The sequence below is a fragment of the Pygocentrus nattereri genome, chromosome 14 (assembly GCF_015220715.1).
Source record: "Pygocentrus nattereri isolate fPygNat1 chromosome 14, fPygNat1.pri, whole genome shotgun sequence".
NCBI lineage: Eukaryota > Metazoa > Chordata > Actinopteri > Characiformes > Serrasalmidae > Pygocentrus > Pygocentrus nattereri.
The window spans coordinates 18,296,130-18,318,592 of NC_051224.1; the positions used below are offsets into that span (position 1 = coordinate 18,296,130).

The 22,463-nt window shown below is 40.7% G+C and overlaps 1 protein-coding gene across 1 annotated transcript in view; it reads left to right on the forward strand.

Annotated features, from left to right (window-relative positions):
- cntnap1 (contactin associated protein 1) overlaps positions 1-22,463 on the forward strand; it is a 77,432-nt gene that overhangs the window by 17,651 nt on the left and 37,318 nt on the right. Inside the window, exons 2-10 of the mRNA XM_017697511.2 lie at positions 9,959-10,060; positions 11,801-11,994; positions 15,780-15,933; positions 16,302-16,505; positions 17,346-17,530; positions 18,983-19,135; positions 20,295-20,556; positions 20,755-20,904; positions 21,116-21,287. Coding sequence (XP_017553000.1) covers positions 9,959-10,060; positions 11,801-11,994; positions 15,780-15,933; positions 16,302-16,505; positions 17,346-17,530; positions 18,983-19,135; positions 20,295-20,556; positions 20,755-20,904; positions 21,116-21,287 — 1,576 coding nt within the window. The remainder of the gene's footprint in view (positions 1-9,958; positions 10,061-11,800; positions 11,995-15,779; positions 15,934-16,301; positions 16,506-17,345; positions 17,531-18,982; positions 19,136-20,294; positions 20,557-20,754; positions 20,905-21,115; positions 21,288-22,463) is intronic.

Sequence of the window (22,463 nt, forward strand, 5' to 3'; positions counted from 1 at the left end):
ACTGGTCTGTTGTGGCTCCACAGCAGAAATAGATTTGTAGGTAAAAATAAAATAACCCTCCTTTACAGTAAAATAAAGCTCTGCTGGTCGTTCAACACAGTTTAACAATAAATGGTCTTAAACTCTGGAGTTAATATAGAACTTCTAATTCATTCTTTAACCCTGAAGATCAGCACAAACTGCTGGTCACCATAGCAACGCAGACAACAACCTTGACTAGCTAGTAGCTAATGAAACAGCTAGGATTTAAGACGAACAGCGACAATTCAGAGACTTACTTGCATTTATAATCACTCCAGCTGGTTTCCTGATTCAGTCTGCAACAAGAAAGCTGAAGTTAGCTTCTCATTAAAATCGTCCTGTTCCACCTTAAATGGCACCTTTTTTGAAAAAGAAGCTGGCGAATGAGAAGCTGACTTTAGCCTCGTAAGAAGTCAAACGTTGAAAGACATTTTACAAGAAACTATTCTAAAAGTTTCCTGCTAGAGATGCGAGAAAGCAGCTATTGCTGAGCTAAAGCTTAAAGCAGACCAAAGTAAGTCTGCATGTTTGTTTATATTGAATCTTTTAACCTACACCAGCACATACTGAGACATACATACAGCCAAAACAGTAAACTGGACATAAAATGTTTTGGCTCCCAAGGTGGTTTAATTTCTGTTGAAAGGGCTAAATGGCTCTTTCTAACTATTGGGTAGTTGACCCCTGATCTAACTGAATGGCACATTGGAACTACACACTTTAGTTAACCTGCAGTACATGGCAACCATCTTATCAACTGTAGGTACCATATTTCCCGAGGATAATTGATTGACAGTATCCCTGACAGGATGGTGTACTTGTTACATACCAATCCGATTACCCCTTCCATATAAATGGTGACATGATCAATATTACAGAGATTTATGAAACTGGGCATTTCAACTAGGCCGACAGTTTTGCTTATGTCAAAGCCTCTATGTCCTTATGCCAGATCCCATAGAACAAGCTTTCCCAGTAATCCAGAATTTTCTGTGATATGCTTATCAATGCATTAAAGTTACAGCTGAAGTCTGGACAGAGGAACATGCCTGAACCCCCTCCTTCTTCTAATCTAATGCCCTATAAATTCACATCCTCATCTTCCGTTCCCATAAAGAAGGGTTCCCAGTCCTCACTGCCACCCCATCTCCTCCCTATCCTATAGCTATGAGGGGGTCTGGCCTTCTAGGTACAGGCAGAAGCTGCCCAGAACTCCAGTCCAAGTTCTCAGAGTTCTCCCCCTCCCTTAATCAGTCTCCCTTATACTACCACCACCATGCTGAAGGCATGGTCTGAACTAGTTCTGCCTCCACATGCATTAGAGAGAAAATGATTCTTGAGGAGTGATTCCTACAGGGATTTAATGTTTGATGCTTATATGAGTTAGCTGGTCTTTCAACAAGTATCTCAAATCTATGCTCACAGTCAAACAAGATCCAAAATATTTTATGAAAGTCGTTGGCATTGACTTCTCTGTCTTAAAGTTCTTCTCTATCTGGCCAGAATATGACTTGTTTAAGTTACTCATACATGAGATGTAGCCTATCACTGTCAGAAATGTCTTTGACATAGTTGACTGTAAAATGACATTTTCTGAAATTTAGTTAATACATTCTTGTAACTTTCTGGAATGATTTTGGAATCCAAATAATACTGTCAGTGTGTTAAGTCATAAGGTGGGCAGTCGGAGGTTAGAGAACCAGCCTTGTGACCGGAAATTTGATGGCTTGATCCCTTGAGCTAACAGCACATGACTTAAGTGCCCTTGAGCAAAACACCTAACCCCCAACTACTCCCCAGATGCTGTAGATAGGGCTGCCCACCACTCTGGGCAAGTGTGCTCCCTGCCCCCTAGTGTGTGTGTGGGTGTTTCACTGCACAGATGGGTTAAATGAATAAAGAGTAACTTAACTTTAAAACTTGAAGGACAGAAGGACTCCACAGTTACCTTTGCATACTGGCATTGCTCTTCAGTGTCAGTATTTTCAGTAAGTAGCCTCTGACACTCAGTGTTTATGGTGGTACAAGTCTCCTCCTTCTACCTCTGCACCTTCTGTGCTGATGCCTGGCTGTTCACTGTCCTCTGCAGGTGTCATCTGAGCTATATTAAGAAGTTCTTTCACTGCAATGTTTTCCTTATCTTGCCTGATTTAGTCGCAGCTCCTGTGATTGTGGCTCGCTGATACCTGCCACTCACAGAACTACTCTCCCTGCTGCATTTGTAAGGATGACTGGTAGTGACCACTACTCCTAACATTAGAGAAGGAGCCCGGTCTCTGAACATTGCTGTCGTGGAGACAAGAAGGTCGGCCTGTATATGAAAGGACTAAACAAGCATTTAGGTCTACAACTAACTACACACTCGAAAATGAAGATTGTTACAATAGAAGAACCCTTTTTAAGGCTAAATACAACCCTTTTCGAAAAAGGTTCTATATAGAACCATACACAGCACATTCTCCAATAATCTGAAGAACCCTTTCACAATGCAGAGAACCTTTTAATCATGTAAAGAGTTCTTTGAGTGTTCATGCTTCTACATAGAACCATTCTCTGGTAGGAGAGCTATTTGTTTTTTTACTGGAATTATTTAATTACATAAAAACTAGAAGCTGTTTGACTAAATATTAAATGACAAGACAGCACAGATACTGATGTTACAGCAGTCCACGGCCGGTTGTCATAGACAACCAATACAGGCTAATGTCACAGCAGGTTAATAGTCTTTCTATTAATCATTGCTTGTATAAATTAAAGTAACAACATGACATACATTTCTAATTCTATAGAAATAAAGTGATTCTAATAAAGTGATAATAACACACTCTGCTGCTTTCTTGCTGGAAGTCCTTTATGTTTATACCGGCGATCTGTGTAGCCCTTCTTTTCTGGATGAGCTCTCTGGCCTCCTCTCCTTTTCCTGACTACTTGTATTCCGAAAAAACAAAATGGTTACCAAAATGGGGCCCAAGCGATTGCATGACATCATCATAATACTGTGACTACCCAAAAACACAGTAGCTGTTGTGGGACATGAGAGCCCTCGGGACTGAACACAGACATAAAGAGTCTGATTTTGTCCATTGCTCAGTAGAGGGTCTTTTATAAAGAGGAGTCTGTCCAGGCCTGGCAAAGGGACATAGGAAAAACATAGGACATAGGGAAAACAAGAAGAAAGAGACCACTTTTCTGGGGTTTACTATAGCCTGTCTATGCTTCCATTAGTACATCAGTCATCCATGCATCTGCCCATATACCCATTAGTCCATCCACCCCTCTATCTGTCCATCTGCCCATCCACATATCAGTCTACCCATCTATTCATTTATCCATCCATCTATACCTCAGTCTATGCATTCAATCGTCCATCCATTCATCCATCTGTACGTCAGTTGATCCACCCATCCATGCATCTATCCATCAGACCATTTTGTTGAGTCAGTTCTTCTCTCTATCTGTAGTTTAATAAAGCTCTTTATCTACTGTCTTATCTGTCCTCTCTCTGTATTTCTTTGCTGTATTGCAAGTGAGGGGAAATGAGTGGTGGGAGTGATGTGATGGGCTTTGTGCAGACAGGCTTAAATGAGTGCAGTGCAGTGGTGCAGATTGAGGTGGGCTTATCTGTCTCTGCTGTTTAGATTAGGCTGAATGGTGGCCAGCTCTAATTGAAGTAGGATTTATATTACACAGGAACTGATGCTGCGCCACTGGAAAAAACCCAAAAACACACATACATATGACTATAACTGGCATAAGGATGGAAGCTGTCAGAGCTGGACAGGCCTGTAAATTAAAAAAATATTAAAAATTGTACAATTAATTATAGAAAATGGTCATATATGTATACGATACCTGTAGAATGTGAGGGCAGTGATATAATGATTAGGTTAATAACTCATTGTTTTAGGCCTGGGCGATTGAGTATTGGTGATTGATGTGTACTAAATTGCAAAAGTATTCACTCACCCATCCAAATCATTGAATTCAGGTGTTCAATCATTTCCATGGCCACAGGTGTATAAAACCAAGCACCTAGGCCTGCAGACTGCTTCTACAAACATTAGTGAAAGAATGGGTCACTCTCAGGAGCTCAGTGAGTTCCAGTGTGGTACCGTGATAGGACGCCACTTGTGCAACAAGTCCACTCGTGAAATTTCCTCACTACTAAATATTCCGGAGTCAACTGTCAGTGGTATTATAACAAAGTGGAAGTTATTGGGAGTGACAGCAACTCAGCCACCAAGTGGTAGGCCACGTAAAATGACAGGGGTCAGCGGATGCTGAGGCGTATAGTGCGCAGAGGTCGCCAACTTTATGCAGAGTCAATCGCTACAGAACTCCAAATTTCATTTGGCCTTCAGATTAGCTGAAGAACAGCATAGAGAGCTTCATGGAATGGGTTTCCAAGGCTGAGCAGCTGCAACCAAGCCTTACATCACAAAGCGCAAAGCAAAGCGTGGAATGCAGTGGTGTAAAGCACTGCCACTGGACTCTAGAGCAGTGGAGACGTGTTCTCTGGAGTGACCAATCACGCTTCTCCATCTGGCAATCTGATGGACGAGTCTGGGTTTGACGGTTGCTAGGAGAATGGTACTTGTCTGACTGCATTGTGCCAAGTGTAAAGTTTGTGTAGGGGGATTATGGTGTGGAGTTGTTTTTCAGGAGTTGGGCTCGGCTCCTTAGTTCCAGTGAAAGGAATTCTTAATGCTTCAGCAGACCAAGAGATTTTGGACAATTTCATGCTCCCAACCTTGTGGCAACAGTTTGGGGATAGCCCCTTCCTGTCCCAACCTCTGTGGCCTGCACAGAGTCCTGATCTCAACCTGATAGAACACCTTTGGGATGAATTAGAGCGGAGACTGTGAGCCTTGCCTTCTCATCCAACATCATTGTCTGACCTCAAAATAAGCTTCTGGAAGAATTCCCAGAAAAGGTGAAGCTGTTATAGCTGCAAAGGGTGGGACAACATAATATTAAACCCTATGGATTAAGAATGGAATGTCACTCAAGTTCATGTGCTTGTGAAGGCAGATGAGCGAATACTTTTGGCAATATAGTGATGAACTGATGATGATTCTGAATATTTTCCTGTCAGTCTCAAAGGCACAAGAACAAAATCAGCCCATGTAACCTCTTAAATAGCAAGCATTAATTTATGCAAATCTTATTATTCAGTAACTACAGGGCAAGCTAATGGCACCATTCTTAGTGCGTACTTTAAGGGATTAGCTCTAAGAGATAAAGGCCTGAAAACACCAAACAAAATGATTTAGGACTGTATTTTGATATGTAAAATTAGATTAACATCACAAGTGGATCTCAGGTGAAGGGAGGGAGCTTTTCTATGATGTAGGGGTTTAATGTTATTTTCAAAACAAGCCTCCTCCCTGACTCACTCCTTACACAAAATACCCTCCCCTGATTATGAACATGAACATCTATGCGCCCTTGAAATAATCTAATGAAAGCTGAGGCTTTAGAGAATGAGGAAGGAGTATGAATTTGATTGCGTTTGACGGATGTAAGTTTGTTTGTTCTGAACTGAAGGGGAACAGATTTGTGCTTGAGGTTAGACTCCTTTCTGCCAATGTTATGAAGAAAAAATAGTGCTTTTATTTATTCTTGTAATGACAACAATCCATCATACCCCCCCCACCCCCTCAGCACCCCTCTAATGCGTAAGAGGAGCGGCCGTGTGTCTGGATTGATCTTCATCCATTAGCATGCAGCCAAAATAAAGATATTAGCATCCAGCCAGAATCAGAATGGGCAGCATCTCAGGCTGATTCAACCACCAACACATGGCAAACACACACGTTCAGCTTTATTCTCCAGTCTAGAACACACAATCCTACTCTTATTAGTAATGGAGGTGAAACCAAAACCAAATGGCCAGAATTTATGGACCAAAAATGCCACTAAACATACATAATATGTACAAGGAAATGCTAGCAACACAGTTCCAGTGCCTCCAAGTAGTATTCAACCCCCTGCAGTTTTTGCAAATTCAACAACTTTCAAATAAGTTAGAACCTTCAAACTTTGAACAAGAGTAGCATTTATTAACAGAAGCCTAAATATTACAAACAAAAAATATAAGTTTCTCAATTAAATTATAATTTATTTTAAACATAAAAATTAGAATAAATTATTATTCAACCCAATAGGCTCCAGCACCCCCGCGACCCAGGAGGAGAAGCGGCTTAGAAGATGTGTGTCTGTGTGTGTGTGTGTGTGTGTGTGTGTGTATTATTCAACCCCTACGTTTAATATTTAGGTTGTAGAATAATCCTTGTTTGCAATTACGGCTATTAATCGTTTTGAAAAAGATCTGGAGTAATCTTGGCCCATGCCTCCGTGCAGATCTTCTACAGTTTCTCAAGGTTCTTTGGGCATCTCTTGTGGACTTTGATCTTGAGCTCCTTAAACAGGTTTTCAATTGGATTAAGGTCAGGAGACTGACTAGGCCACTGCAACACCTTGATCTTTTCCCTTTTAAACCAGGCCTTGGTTTTCTTGGCCGCGTGCTTAGAGTTGTTGTCTTGTTGGATGATGAAATAATGACCCATCTTAAGATCCTTGATGGAGGAGCGGAGGTTTTTGGCCAAAATCTCCAGGTAGGCTATGCTATCCATCTTCCCATGGATGTGAACCAGATGGCCAGGCCCCTTGGCTGAGAAGCAGCCCCACAGCATGATGCTGCTACCACTATTCTTAGGGTCATGTGCAGTGCCATCCTCTCACCAAACGCCCCAGGTGTGGTTGGCACCAAAGACCTCGATCTTGGTCTCATCAGACCAGAGAACCTTGAACCAGTCTGCCTCAGAGTCCTCCAAGTGATCATGAGCAAACTTTAGACAGGTTCTTGACATGACGCTTTGAAAGTAAAGGTACCTTACGGGCTCGTTGCGGTGGAGTACGTTACTTATGGTATTTATTGAAACCAATGTCCCCACCACCATGAGATCTTCCTGGAGCTCCCTCCTTGTTGTCCTTGGGTCAGCCTTGACCGTTCGGACAAGCCTGGCCTCGGCACGGGAGGAAACTGTGAGAGGCTGTCCAGGACTGCGGAAAGTTCACAGTAGTTCCATAAGCCTTCCACTTCTGGATGATGCTCCTAATGGTGGAGACAGGTAGGCTCAAATCCTTGGAAAGGCTTTTGTACACCTTGCCAGCCTTGCGACCCTCCATGATTTTGTCTCTGATGGCCTTGGAATACTCCTATGTTGACCATGTATGGGTGCTGTTCACTTGATTGGGGAGGGGCTTTTATAGTCAGAAAAGATGGGAAAAAACAGATAATTAATCCAAGCATGTGAAGCTCATTGTTCTTAATACCTCAATTATTTCTTAATACGTGAGGGAACCAAACTGAATTCTGGTGGTTTTAGGGGTTGAATAATAATTGACCCTCTGGTAAAATTTGCAATTTTTTTTTAAATTAATAAACAGAGGAATAACTTTCTTTTTTGCTGCAGTGCATTTCACATCTCCAGGTCCATCTACTGTCCAAATTTGACAATGTTAACTCCAAATGTGTAAAACTGCAAAATCTCCAGGGGGTTGAATACTACTTGGAGTCACTGTATATTACATGATGTCTCAAAAGGGATGAATCACAGAGACCAGTGGCAGCACGAACCCAGGCACCTTAGGAGTCTTGCCAAAGGACTCTTATTGGCATGGCATAGAGTGGACCAGGCTGAGGTGTTACCCATTACACTACAGTCCCAAAAAAGATGGGTTCATAAAAATTCTTCAGTAAGGAAAGTGGTTCACTTTCAAAGTGTTCAAAGTGGAACACTCAAAGAACCCTTTGCGTCATCTAATCGACCACACAGAAGCTGTATAATGTATTTTTGCTTTATCGTTATAGCAGAAATTCAGAAAAGCAGCCAGTCTTGAAAAACTATGTGAAATTAGTTTGTATTGTTTCTTTGCCTTTAAAAAATAGAGTTTTTCTGTTACTCTGCCCTCGATAAAAGTCTTTTTAGAAAACAGGCATAAGAAGAGAGGAAAAGTGTGTAATGTTTTTTCTAAAGGAAGAATAATTCTTCTTATTTTTAATTTGTAGAATAAATCATTATGCTGCCCTGTGATGGACTGGCGACCTGCTGTCTGATGACCACTGGGATAGGTTTCAACACCCTTTGTGACCCGAAAGGATAAGCGGCTTACATTATGTGTGTGTGTGGAACATTTTTTGCCACACTCATATCTAAGTTCGGTCCCAACTAATCGATTAATCAGTCATAATGGACCAACTAAGTGATTAGGAAAATAGCCGTTAGTTGCAGCCCTACAAATATTTTTGTTGTTGTTTAGTTGTTTACATTTTCAGTGATGTCCATCCTAGAAAAGTTGAAAAGTTGCATTAGTTTACTTATAGTGTCATACCTGTGTGAGCCTTTTTTTGAAAAGCAGTAAAGTCTGGGATCGTCAAGACAAAGTAGCCTGCAAGTGTGATTTAGCACATTATCTTTGACTACTGTAGAAGAAAACATGCTACTATGGGTTCTGAACCAGCAGAACAGTCAGCTCAGATTATGTTGAGGCTTAAACAAATTGGTAATTTAGCTTGTGGTGAACAGGTCCTCAGTTTTTCACAACACACATAGTTTTATTGTTACAGCTCTTTGCATTTACAGGCCATATTCGCATTGGAAAGTTATTCACTTGACATACTTTTGCACATGTATACTGTGTGCCCACAAGACCAAGACATAGGACTCCAGTAGTTGTTTTCTATTTCTTTAGCCTCATTTTTAAAGTCAACTCCTCCCTAAATCACTCCAGCTGACTCTCATCAATGAGAGAAGCTCTCTGAGGCTCTGATGTCAACTCAGCCTCTCGACTTCACACTTGTAATTCATTAACAACACATGAATGAATAATATTGTAGTTCATTTATGGCAGCACCCACGGAAACTAACATAGGCCTAGTTTGTTAGAGGCCTTGTTTGTATAGTTGCTTAAATACATGCTTGATAAAATGAAGGATTTGACTATTCTTCATCTTTTAGACAATGTATGTCCACATTTTCAGGTCAAGCGTCTATAAAGTTGCAGCATGTAGTTTGAGTTTTACATTATGTTTACATCACGTTTTCTTCTGCGAGTTTATTGGCTGGTTGCAAAGCAGAAATCTCATTAGTGCCCGGCTCATGTAGACCTGGAGTTTCCCCATTATCTGATTACATGTAAATACACTCTGTGTTTACAGGGCTGATATTGATCACCGATTGCCTTTCAGCTAGATTCACACTATATATAGAATGTTTGAACTGTGGAGTGAATGTTAACTCTTTTATGAAAAAAGAGGAATATAAAATTCTCTGTAAAAAAGCAGTAAAGGGTTTAAAGTGAAAAATTAAGTACTAGTACTTCATGCAAATTACAGTTAAATCAGTTGAATTGGGTATACGATTTATTTATTTATAACTATAAAATCAATACCTTTGTAATTGGCCTCTTTAACATAACAAACCTTGACTCTGTTGACTGTATAGAATTATTGAGCTGCATTGAGCGTAGGAAGGGTCAGAGGAACATTCCTGAGCTCCGAGGACCACGTGTGACTCTAGCACATCCCCTCTGATACCTCCGAATGCAAAAGAACCCCATAGATAACAGAAATCTACACTGTATTGCTTTACACTTATTACTCCAGTTATTAAATACTATTCTCATCTAGTTCTGGGAATAAAAACGCTACCTGTTTACTAACACCTTTTTTCTCGGAGCAGCTGGATGCCATCAGACGGATCAGTCTATAATTACTGCTGCAGTCTGCAGTTACGCTGAATTACCTGATGTTATCGGGACACTTTAATGTCGCTTATGAAACAGAGAGAGTAGACACTGGTGTTTGAATTTATGCTAATTCTCTTTATACTTATGCTCTCTCTCTCTCTCTCTCTCTCTCTCTCTCTTTCAGGGCCATGTTTAGATCCATTGATCTCTCCACTTTATGCCTCCTCTTTCCTGGCCTCCTCCAGATATAATTTCCTCTACTCCGCTCATTTTGCAAAGCTCTATGGTAAGTTATTGAATAGTGAAGCTCAAACACTAATAACATTCACAGTATTAACCCTTAACCGTTTCCAGTTATTACTGTCATTTTGCCGTATTATTTAAGTATATCAGTTATTGGTGTCAAAGTTTAGATGCTAATAACATGTTAACGCAGTGAATTATTATTATCTGCAGTACTTTTTAACACTTTTAGCTGTGCTGCAGTGCGCTGTACGTTCCAATTCTGTCTGACTCTAATATAAATTTGAAATGGTGAGTTCCATCATGGCTCTGTTGATAAAAAGTTATTTCCAGTGACTGCAGTGCAGGGAATTTGTTTATCACAGAAATACACAGCAGTCTGTCACAAGATTGGCATATAGAATTATTTCTGATCCAGATGCCTCAGTTCCCTCAGGCAAGAGATTCAGAATGCCAGTGTGCAGAATAAATAGGTTTAGAAATTCTTTTGTATCTTTATTTATTATGATCCTCAGTTCTGTTGAGTGAGCAATGCAGTGTTTTTGTTTTTTCTTTCCAGGGTATGTTATCAGTGTTATTAATGTTGTTAATCAGGGGTTGAGGTTGTATGTCTGGTGGTTCTTTTATGACATGCAGTCTTCAGTTGCCTAAGAAAAATTTCCCCTGGTGGGATAACAAAGGTAATCAAATCTAATCTAATTTAAAACAAAGACTGCTGATGCTGGCGGTAGTTCTTTTGGAAGGAAAAATAAGACATGCAACATTGACGTGATATGAAAAAGAGAGGGCTACAAGCACAGAGGAGTTCAAAATGCAGCCATTTAGGCTTTAGATAGTCTCGATTGTCAAAAAAGTCAGACGATGCATAAAAGCAATTCTTTCTTTTTACCTGTAACTTTAGTACGTGTCCTAAATCAGCCTTTATTTGCTTGTCGTGCGTGTTCAAATGATAAATCCAATAAAGACTTTTATGTTGTAATAACATCAGGTATTAATTTTTAACCGTTCTGGAACAAGAAGCGATTTATAGACTGTAAACATGTAACTTATTAAACCTGTAGAAAAACTGTACCAAGAACAAAGTTAACTATTTTTGTATGGTACAACCATCAAAACTAGAAAGCATGTTAATGTTCTCCAGTTTAAACAGGCAGTGAGGTGTGTACTGAAATGGGTTACTGGACAAAGGTGGAGAAAGGTGCCAGTTAAGATCCCCATTTTGTCAGGGTTAGGAGCCGCCTGCAGTCCTTATTTACAGCTTCTATTCATCTCCTTCAGGCAGTAGTTTATCGTTTGAATCTGGCACACTCCTTACTACCCCACCTCTCACCCGTAATAGTATTGAAAACTGCGATCACCTAATTTTCACATTCACCCTGCGTTCAGTTCAGTTCAGTTCAGTCCAGTTCATGTGAACCTAATGTCATTGAGTCAGTGGAAAGTAATGAATACATTTTGAAGAAGCTTATTTTGTTTACTCATACAGCTGTAACAAAATGCACTGCTTTATGAGTAGAACAATCTTTCTTTCTTCAAGCAAATGTGCTTAATTGTGAATAACTACTCAAAAAAATGTAATTTATCTCAATTCATTAATTTACTTAACAGACCTAGTAATACAGTTGCATAATAACAATGTTTGTGCAATGTACAATATTTACAGTCTGACAGGTTTGTCATCCTTTTCTTTGTCAGATGTAACACCGACTTCTAGGAGTTAATCTGTTGTTTGCATTGATGCAATACATCAGCCTATCTGTGTGTAACCTGTGTGTGTGTTTAGGCAGCAGTGGCTGGTCTCCCTCCCCTCGGGACAGACAGCCGTGGATGCAGATCGACCTGGGCCGGAAGTATCGTATTGTGGCCATCGCCACTCAGGGGACTTTCAACTCCTACGACTGGGTCACCAAATATACACTCCTCTACGGAGACCGTCCTGATGCATGGACACCCTATGTTATGAGAGGCGGCAACATGGTAGAGTCAACGAGCTTGCTAATTTTGTGCACAGCAGGGGCATAGCAATGGATTGATTGATCACAGGCCTACTCAATCAAATGTGGACAGAATATTTATTAAGCTAAATTTTTTAAGATAAAATTTAATTTTTCTTCTGCGAGTGCTGTCATTGTATTATTGCTAATCAAATTGCTCTCTGACTTATTTTCTTAGCCCTTCAATAACTGTTTAGTAACTGTTGCTCTGCCTCAAGCCTTCAGTGCATTAGTGCACCAGTATTTGAATGTGAAGATCCAGTTGCAGTTAAAAGATATAACTGAGGGAGCTTTAAAAATGAGATACCATCACTGATAGAGGAAAACAAAAGTTGTTGTCAGTTGCACTTTCGCACTTAACAAAACAAACATCTACTGAAGTGTTTTGAAGCATCAAAGGTAAGACATAAATTGCCCATAAAGTTTTGCAGGCAGTGGCAGTAGCTTTAGCTGAGGAAGAAAAGGTTTAGCATTTTAAGTTTGTTGTGTTGCTACATCTTCACTGGCTTATTTTATCTTGGTTATGTTGACTTCATTGTGCAGATGCTCTACTCAGCACAAATTGTACTTGTGCTGAGTGAAAGCATGCTTTGTAGCAAAGGATGTGGCAGTGTTGATTATGTTTCTATGAATCCTGAATATATGTACACAGTCTTGCTGTTGGTTTGTATCAAGATGGAAGTGTTGGATTAGGTAGGGTGATGATTGTACTGCTGCTGCTGATATTGTGGTGCACAGTACGTTTGAGAATTGTCCATCTGAGAAAAATATGTTTAAAGCTGTTTTGGACGGTAAGCCTTCACTTACATGAAAAAACAAACAAACACTGAGAATAGGATTAGCTTGACCATTAACAAACCACTTGGAGACAACACAGGAGTTAGAGTAAACCTCAAAAAAAAACATGGACACACATATATAATTTGATTCTGATTCAGATGTATACATTGTCTAAAATACATTTCAGAATACGTTGTCATATTAACGAAATATATTTTAAAGTTCATTTAAGTACGAGGAAATATTACACATAGAAATATACATCCCCAAAAGTTAAGATGCTGTGTAAAATGTAAATAAATGTAAATAAAAATATAATGCAATGATTTGCTGTAAGGGGGAGTGAGGAGGCGGACGCACACGCTGAGATAAGCGAGATTTATTATGGGCAAATCCAGGGTCATAGTCGAAGCGGTCCAAGGTCAAAGAGCCAACACTGATAGAACGAGGGTAAGACATGATAGACGGCAGAATACAACTGTTAACACAGACAAGCACATTCAACAGAGACTGGTAAAATCATACAAAGACTGGCAAACACAAGGGGCAAACCCAGGGCTTAAATACACAGAACAATGAGGGACAGGTGAACCCAATCGGGGCGGAGTTACCAAACCAAAACAAACGCACATGGACAGGACTGGGACACCAAAACAAAGATGCGCATGGCGTGGGAGGAGCCAATCGTGACATTTGCAAATCTCATAGACCCGTATTTTATTCACAATAGAACATGGAACACATAAGATGTTGAAAGTGAGACATTTTACCATTTACTGAAAAGCATTAGCTCATTTAGGACTTTAATTTTGGCAGCAATGCTCTCAAAAAAAGCTAGGACAGGGTCACGTCTACCATTGTATAGCATGACCTCCTATTTTAACGACAGTTTATAAACATCTGGGAAGTGAGGAGACCAATTGCTGGAATTTTGGGAGAAGAATGTTGTCCCATTGTTGTCTGACATAGGATTCTAGCTGCTCAGTAGTCCTGGGTCTTCTTTGCTGGATTTTCATTTCATGATGCACCAAATGTTTTCTGTTGGTGAAAAGTGTGGACTTCAGGCAGGTCAGTTGCCTGACTCAGACTCTTCTTATGCGAAGCCATGATGTTGTGATGGATGCAGTATGTGGTTTAGAATTGTCTTGCTGAAATATGTAATACCTTCCCTGAAAAAGACGTTGTCTTGATGGGAGTATATGTTGTTCTAAAACGTCTATATAATGTTCAGCATTGAAAATACCTTTCCTGATGTACAAGACGCCCATGCCATGTGCACTAATGCTCCTCCACACAATCAGAAAAGCTGGCTTTTGAACTGTGTGCTAATAACAAGGAGGATGCCAAGGAGGATGCCTTAGCCTGGAGGATGTATAGTCCATGATTTCTCAAAAAAATGTAAAATTTTGATTGAGTGGACCACAGGACACTTTTCCTCTTTCCCTCAGTCCATCTTAAATGAAACCAGGCCCAGAGAAGGTAGCAGCGTTTCTGGATCCTGAAAATATATGGTTTCTTCTTTGCATGATACAGCTTTCTACAAGATTTGTGGATTGCGTGGAGATCTGTGTTCACAGACAGTGATTTCTGGAACTGTTTCGGAGTCCATGCAGTGATTTTCAGTACAGAATCATGCCTGGTTTTAATGCAGTGCTGCCTGAGAGCCTGAAGACCACAAGTATCCAGTACTGACCGCTGGCTTGGTCCGTTACATACAGGGATTTCTCCAGATTCTCTGAATCTTTTGATGTTATGTACTATAGATGGTGGGACGTTTATAGTCCTCGCAATTTTAGGTTGAGGAATATTTTTCTGAAATTGTTACACAATTTTTAGTCTCAGTTTTTTGCAGATTGTTGAGCCTCTTCCCAACTTTGCTTCTGACAGACTCTGCCGCTCTAAAATGCTCTTTTTATACGTTAGTGTTAGTTTGTTCTCCAAACTTTTTTTTTTTCAAACCAACTACTTTTACCTTTCCAGCCATTTGTTGCCCCTGTCCCGATGTTTTTTAGATGTTTTGCTGCCATCGTTTTAAACGAGTTTAATTTTTTTCATAAATTGGTAAAATGTCTCACTTTCAACATCTGATATGTGTTCTATGTTCTATTGTGAGCAAAATATGGGTCTGTGGGATTTGCAAATCACATTGTTTTTATTTACATTTATTTACATTTTAGACAGCTTCACAACTTTTTTGGAATTGGGGTTGTACCATAAAGGAAAATTTATGTGAAGGTATTTATCAAATTCAATTGAAAATGACTGAAAATAGCCTAAATACTTGTCAGATATACTTTACAGTGTGGAATATCTTTTGAAATGAATTTGTTTTCCTCTTGAACTTTTAGCATGGCAAAAGCAAGTGTTGTAGGTATTGATAGACTGCAAAAAATATGCTTAATGCAAAGTACAAAGCAAAACAGAAGTCAGTGCAATCTTAAATAAATTTTTGGGAGTTTTGGCAGAAGGACAACAGACAGCTAACGCTATAGCTAGAAAGCCAGATATCTTATTGCAGTCATATATTCGAATCATCATCACAGTAGAGAAACGTAGCTATCTAGTTAGCTATCTAGGTGACTAGTTAGCTATCTAGGTGACAAGCTACCTGGCTATCTAGGCACTTCACCTCAATTTGGCTTCTTTTCTCAGCCTAAAAGAGTAAAATCCTGTCTGTGGGGTTAATTTTGTGTTGAATAAAGGCAGAATCGTTGTTTTCTTTATGATTCTTTGTGATGTTTGATGATCAAGTTAAGAGTAAGGCTAGTAGTCAGGGTTGCTTGACACCACAGGCATTCCCAGTGTCTTATACAGTTGTATGTAATGTATGCTGGTTATTGTAATGAACACTGATGAACAAAAACATAAAAATGATATGACATCATGAATTCTGTCTAAGCAATGAGACGGAGGGATATAACGATAACAACATTAAACTCCAGTTTTATATAAAACAGTTTTCTACTGTCATCTCCCTCCCTCTCTCAGACATTGCCTGGAAACTGGAATTATTACCAGGTGAAGAGGAATGTGTTCCACTACGCCTTCACTGCCAAACACCTGCGCTTCCTGCCTATGGGCTGGAACACAGAAAATGGCGGCAAGATTGGCGTCCGGCTGGAGGTGTATGGCTGTCCCTACGGTAGGGCTAAAGAGAACACAGACGTGTCCAGACTGGGCCTTCAGTGGCTGCTGTGATTATTTTTATCTCAGTTTCTGGCCAAAAATAACATTCAGTAGAATAAAACATCACTGCAGCTCCACTCACTGCCTCATTGTGTTACTAAAGATTTGGTGGCGTCTCGCAGGGCAGCAATCAAATACATTTCATTCGAGCACTGCTGATAATCACATATTCCACAAAGCCGCTTAACAGAGCAGTTTCTCCTGTCAATCAGTGCCAAAGCTGTCTAGCTAAAGCTGTCTGTATAGCGTCACAAATGAACAGAGAACGTCTTTTCATGTTCTAAGCTTTCTCAGACCTTTGACTTCTGACTCTTTGGCTTGTAGACTCATATGTAATGCAGTTAGAGGGGGACGATATGGTGGCTTATTCCTTTCCCGGCGGGCGGATGCGGACGCTACAGGACCACTACGCTCTGAACTTTAAGACACTGGAGAAAGATGGGGTTCTGCTGTACAGTGAAGGCCTACAGGGAGACTCCATCATGCTGGAGCTGAAAACAGGGCGACTTTACCTGCATATTAGCCTGGGTAGGAGCCATAAAGGGCTGCTTTTTGTATATGGGGCAGCGGTAACTGGGAGAATGGATAATATCTTGTATTGTATCTAATGTATTAACTCCTTAAAAGGACAGAAATTGTCCACGTTCCAAACCTTTATTATACACCCAACTAAATTTGTACGTTCACAGTAACTTTAGTTTACATTATTTTCCATGTAATTACTGAATAATAAGCCTTAGGATGTAATAAACTGGATACTATGAAGGGTTAACCTCTTAAACTGCAGACTTCTTTTACAGTTATTGATACGAAGGATCCTTTTTTGTTAACTACCGGTTTTATTTGATACCTATGAAGCTATGAGTTCTTACAGTATAATGAGTTGCATACAACTTTAAACTGGTCACCTATTGCATATTTATGTTAAATAAAATGAATGTGGGTAGACTTAGACAGTATATACATTTTCTTGCTATTCTTTTTGTTATTATTATTATTATTATTATTATTATTATTAGATAATGAACAAACAAATTGCAGTTAACAGTGTCTTCTAATAACTTACATTCATTTATAGCAACATAAAGACATTACTTGAGTAGTAATACTTAAATTGTATTACAACTTTATAATATTACAATATTATATGAAGAATAACATTCAAGACAAAACATCTGTGAGTGGTTTTAGTTCTCACTCACAGATGTTTTGTCTTGATTGTTTTTTTCACATAATATTGTAATATTATAAAGTTGTAATACAATTTAAGGAGGAAAGTAAGTACTGAAAAACAGGAGGTAGTAAAAATGTACTTTTGCTTATACACTTATATTAAAGCACACACCTCAGTTGTGGATGATTTTACAGGGAGCAGCACAGTTCATAACACAAATGGAATGACCACAATGAGAGTGGGGAACCTGCTGGACACTCAGCACTGGCACTATGTCACCATCAAACGCAATGGCCGAGAGGTCAACTTCACCCTGGACAGCCAGACAGAGAGAGCCGTCCTCAACGGGGAGTTTAACTACTTGGATTTGGACAAACAGGTGAGTCGACCGAACACCACCAATGAAATATTTGAATGAATTGATTCACTTTATATTGACTCCCTCTGACTGTAGTGTGGTGCTGTATACTGCTGAAATAGAGGAGCTACCTGACGACATGCACCAAAAAGAGAGCTCTGGTACAATCTATGATTTTATGTCACTCTTTCAAAAGCTTTTAAATGGCTTTTAAATGGATGCGTTCATCCTACTCGAGATCTATGCATCCTATTCGAAAGCTTCCACTGTAACACGAATCCACAAGCTGTATGAACAAGAGGAAAAGGCTAAAGTCATGGAGGACTGGGAATCTTTAGCCTCTATATATGACATATATATATATATATATATATATATATATATATATATATATATATATATTCACTGGTTGGAATATGCTTTTAGGGTCATAGCAGGCAACAGTGACACCTATGTTAAGTATTAGCAGTGGACTTTTTTGAATGGTGTGAGCTGAACCACCTGCAGCTGTACATGACAAAGGAACTGGTGGTGGACCTGAGGAGGGACAAGGCACTGGTGACCCTTGTTTCCATCAGGGGGGTCGGTGTGGACACTGTGGAGGATTACAAATATCTGGGTGTGTATATTGACAATAAACTGGACTGGGCTACGAACACTGACGCCCTCTACAGGAAGGGCCAAAGTTGTCTTTATTTTCTGAGGCACCTGAGGTCCCTCAACATCTGCTGGACTATGCTCAGGATCGTCTATGAGTCTGTGGTGGCGAGTGCTATCCTCTATGGTGTTGCATGCTGGGGAAGCAGGCTGAGGGTTGCAGACGCCAACAGACTCAACAAACTGATCCATAAGGCTGGTGATGTTGTGGGAGTGGAGCTGGACTTGCTGATGGCAGTGTTGGAGAGGAGGATGCTGTCTAAGCTGCAGGCCATTATGCACAATGGCTCTCACCCACTCTACGACACAGTGATGAGACACAGGAGCTCATTCAGTGCAAGACTCATTCTACCAAAATGCACCACAGAGAATCACAGGATGTCATTCTTACCTGTGGCCATCAAGCTCTATAACTCCTCCCTCAGTGTGTGATTCACAATGAGTGGTTCATCTGTGCAAAACTCAATACCAAACTGTACTGTTCATATGTGTAATAATAATAATGATAATTGTGTGCAATAATTCAGAGGTGCAATAATTTGAACTGCTTTATACAGTATGTTTCATATTTATTATCACAGTCACTGCCACTTTACTATATTCATAAGAATTAAAATCTCGTGGACGTATTGCAAATTTCTCTTTCTCTTTTGTTTTAAATTATTAAAGTGTTTATTCTTTTATAAAAATGGCTGCAACTGTAATAACTTCAATTTCCCTCTGGGATCCATTAAGGATTCTGATTCTGATTCTGATTAGTGCAACCGGTACATATGAACTGTAACTGAGCTCAGTTGTTGTCCATTTTCTCCTCAGATATATGTGGGAGGGGTCATAGAGAAAGACACGCCCCACCTCCCTGGTAAGATTAATTTCCGTGGCTGCATGGAGAACGTCTTCATCAATGGAATTAACATCATTTACAAGACCAAGTACCAAGAGCCTGATGTACGGCTTGCTCCTAAAAAGGTACTGTTCAGTATCAACATTAAAGGTAGACTGTATTTATCCATCAGAGTTGCTAATACAGTAAAGGGGCCTCTTTATTTTAGTGTGTCATGCAGCTTTTTGTGTATGTAAGCAGTCTGCAATAAAGCCCAAAGCACACACCAGAGGGACTAACTGTCTCCCAAAGAAACCCCTTTCTTCAGCAGCCTCAAACATCTCATTGGAATTCCAGCCCTTTTGTCTGTTACAAGATGACGTCAGCTAGTAACACAGTCCTTATTCCCCTACCGGCAAGCTTGGTAGCCCTCATGCTACACACAGCAGCTTTTTAGCCAGGTTGAGAAGACGCTGACCTGTTTTCAGGATCATACTCTGGCTCAAGCTGATGTGGTAGAACTGATGCCTTTGGAAAAATAGCCACAGCAGTGTTTACAGCTGCCTAGGTGAGAGCCGAGTCATACTTGAGAGCTGTCCTTTATATTGTTGTGTCCAAATTTCACTGCCTGCTCTAAATCCTCTCCACTCCCCCTGTGAACAGTGAGTCACAAGAGACAGCTGTGGTTGTGTTAGGCTCCTTAAAAGCAGAATGAGCAGAATTTGTTGGTTAATGTTTAAACACACCATTGAAAGTTGGCTGAGAGAGAGCACAGCTGGGGTCGAGCAAGCTAGAGAGTGAGGCAGCAGTGTTAGTGAAAACATTGCAGTGAATCAGAGAAATAAACCATGACCATTACTTTCTAGCACCTTGCACAACTACACGGGAGGGATTTTGTGTGAATGCTGTGGGCTGATGTGGCCTCTTTCTGCAGACTGCTAGATAAATGGCACAACCGCTCTGGTGGTTCACCAACCAGAACATAGTGGGTGAGCTGACCCATCATAGCACACAGGGCTTGTCGGGAGGCAGCACTTAAAAGCATAGACACTGTAATGGAGCATTTCAGACAGAGAGTGAATAGACATTTACAGTATGAGAAAAATAGTGTGTTTTTCTGGAACATTGAAGCATGCTAGTAGACCCCAAAATGAGCATAATGGGACTCCTTTAAGTGGATGTGTGTTTAGAGAAATTAAAAACTTTGGTCATACTAAGTTTATCCACCTGTATTAGTTGCATCTACAGGATGAACATGCATTACAATCTGTAAACGCACCTTCCTTTCTTTCATCTGTCCCTCAGAAAAAGATGCACTACACGTGCCGTGACCTGCTTTGGCGACCCTTGAGCTTCGCAGGGCCCAACAACTATCTGCAGGTGCCTGGATTTTTTCGGAGGAATCGCTTGGCGGTGAAATTTAAGTTCCGCTCTTGGGATTATACAGGCTTGCTGATGTTTACGAGGTTCGCGGATGAGTTGGGCTCTCTGGAGCTGGGCCTAAGTGAAGGTCAGGTCAACATCACATTGACCCAGAGGGACAACAAAAGACTCCGCTTTGCTGCAGGTAACAGCCAAATGCATCTGACCTCACAATGGGATAATATGAATATCGTTTCTCAAAAATGCCTAGTTTATTTTATTAAAGGTGGTCTTAGCCTACTTTATCCCACCTAACCCTAAACTAAACTGCTGCTCTGTATCAATATCAGGCTGTTTTGAGGACAGTCTTTCATCAGAAGTGCTATTTTCTATTTTTTCGCAGGGTACCGTTTGAATGATGGCTTCTGGCACACAGTGGACCTGGCTGCCAAAGACAACTTGTTGACCATCACCATCGATGAAGACGAAAGCTCTCCTCTGAAGATCACAAACCCGTTCCAGGTGAAGACTGGAGACCGCTACTTTTTTGGGGGTGAGTAATGGGGTGTGCTGGTAGAGGAGAGATTACAGCTATTGCTTATGACACTGTCTTTCAGGGCTGGAAGTGAATGCAGGCTCATTCACTTTCACCTTAAAGCCATTTTTTCTCTCACAGTGACAAATAAAACAGAAAGAGTTTGAGCCTAAGCATTTATTCAGTTAGTGAAGCGTAGGTGTGACTGATATGCTTGATTTTTGGCCAGGCTGTCCTAAGACCAATAACACGGCTCGTTGTGTGACCAAACTGGCCCGCTTCCACGGCTGCATGCAGCAAATCTTTATTGATGACGAGCCTGTGGACATCGACGTGATGCTGCAGAGAAAATGGGGCAGATACACTGAGCTGCTGCTGGGGACGTGTGCCATCACTGACAGGTGTGTGTGTGTGTGTGTATGCGTGTATGCAACAATCTCAAAATATACACTATATTGCCAAAAGTATTCACTCATCTATCTTCACATGCATATGAAATTGAGTGACATCCCATTCTTAATCCATACAGTTTAATATGATGTCAGCCCACAATTTGTAGCTATAACAGCTTCAACTGTTTTATGAAGGCTTTCCACAAGGGTTAGTTATGTGTTTATGGGAATTTTGACGGTTCTTCCAGAAGCTCATTTGTGAGGTCAGACACTGATTTTGGATGAGAAGGCCTGGCTTACAGTGTTCACTCTAATTCATCCCAAAGGTGTTCTATCGGGTTGAGGTTAGGACTCTGTGCAGGCCAATCATGCTCTTCCATACCAAACTCGCTCATCCATGTCTTTATGGACCTTGCTTTGTGCACTGGTGTGTAGTCATGTTGGAACAGGAAGGGGCCGTTCCTGAACTTTTCCCACAAAGTTGGGAGCATGAAATTGTCCAAAATCTCTTATTCTGCTGAAGCATTAAGAGTTCCTTTCACTGGAAATAAGGGGCCAAGCCCAACTCCTAAAAAACAACCCCACACCATAATCCCCCCTCCACCAAACTTTACACTTGGCACAATGCAGTCAGACAAATACCGTTCTCCTGGCAACCGCAAAACCCAGACTAAGCTATCGGGTTGCCAGATGGAGAAGAGTGAATCGTCACTCCAGAGAACACGTCTCCACTGCTCTAGATTCCAGTTGCGGCGGTTTACACCACTGCATTCAACACTTTGCATTGCGCTCTGTGATGCAGATACAGCTGCTCAGCTTTGGAAACCCATTCCATGAAGCTCTTTATGCTGTCCTTGGGCTATTTTGAAGGCCACATGAAGTTTGGAGGTCTGTAGTGATTGATTTTGCAGAAAGTTGGTGACCCCTGTGCACTATGCCCCTCAGCATCCGTTGACCCTGCTCTGTCATTTTACGTGACCTACCACTTTGTGGCTGAGTTGATGTCGCTCCCAATAACTTCCACTTTGTTATAATACCACAGTTGACATTGGAATATTTAGTAGTGAGGAAGTTTCACGACTGGATTTGTTGCACGGGTGGCGTCCTATCACGGTACTACGCTGGAATTCATTGAGGATAGTGACCCATTCTTTCACAAATGTTTGTAGAAGCAGTCTGCAGGCC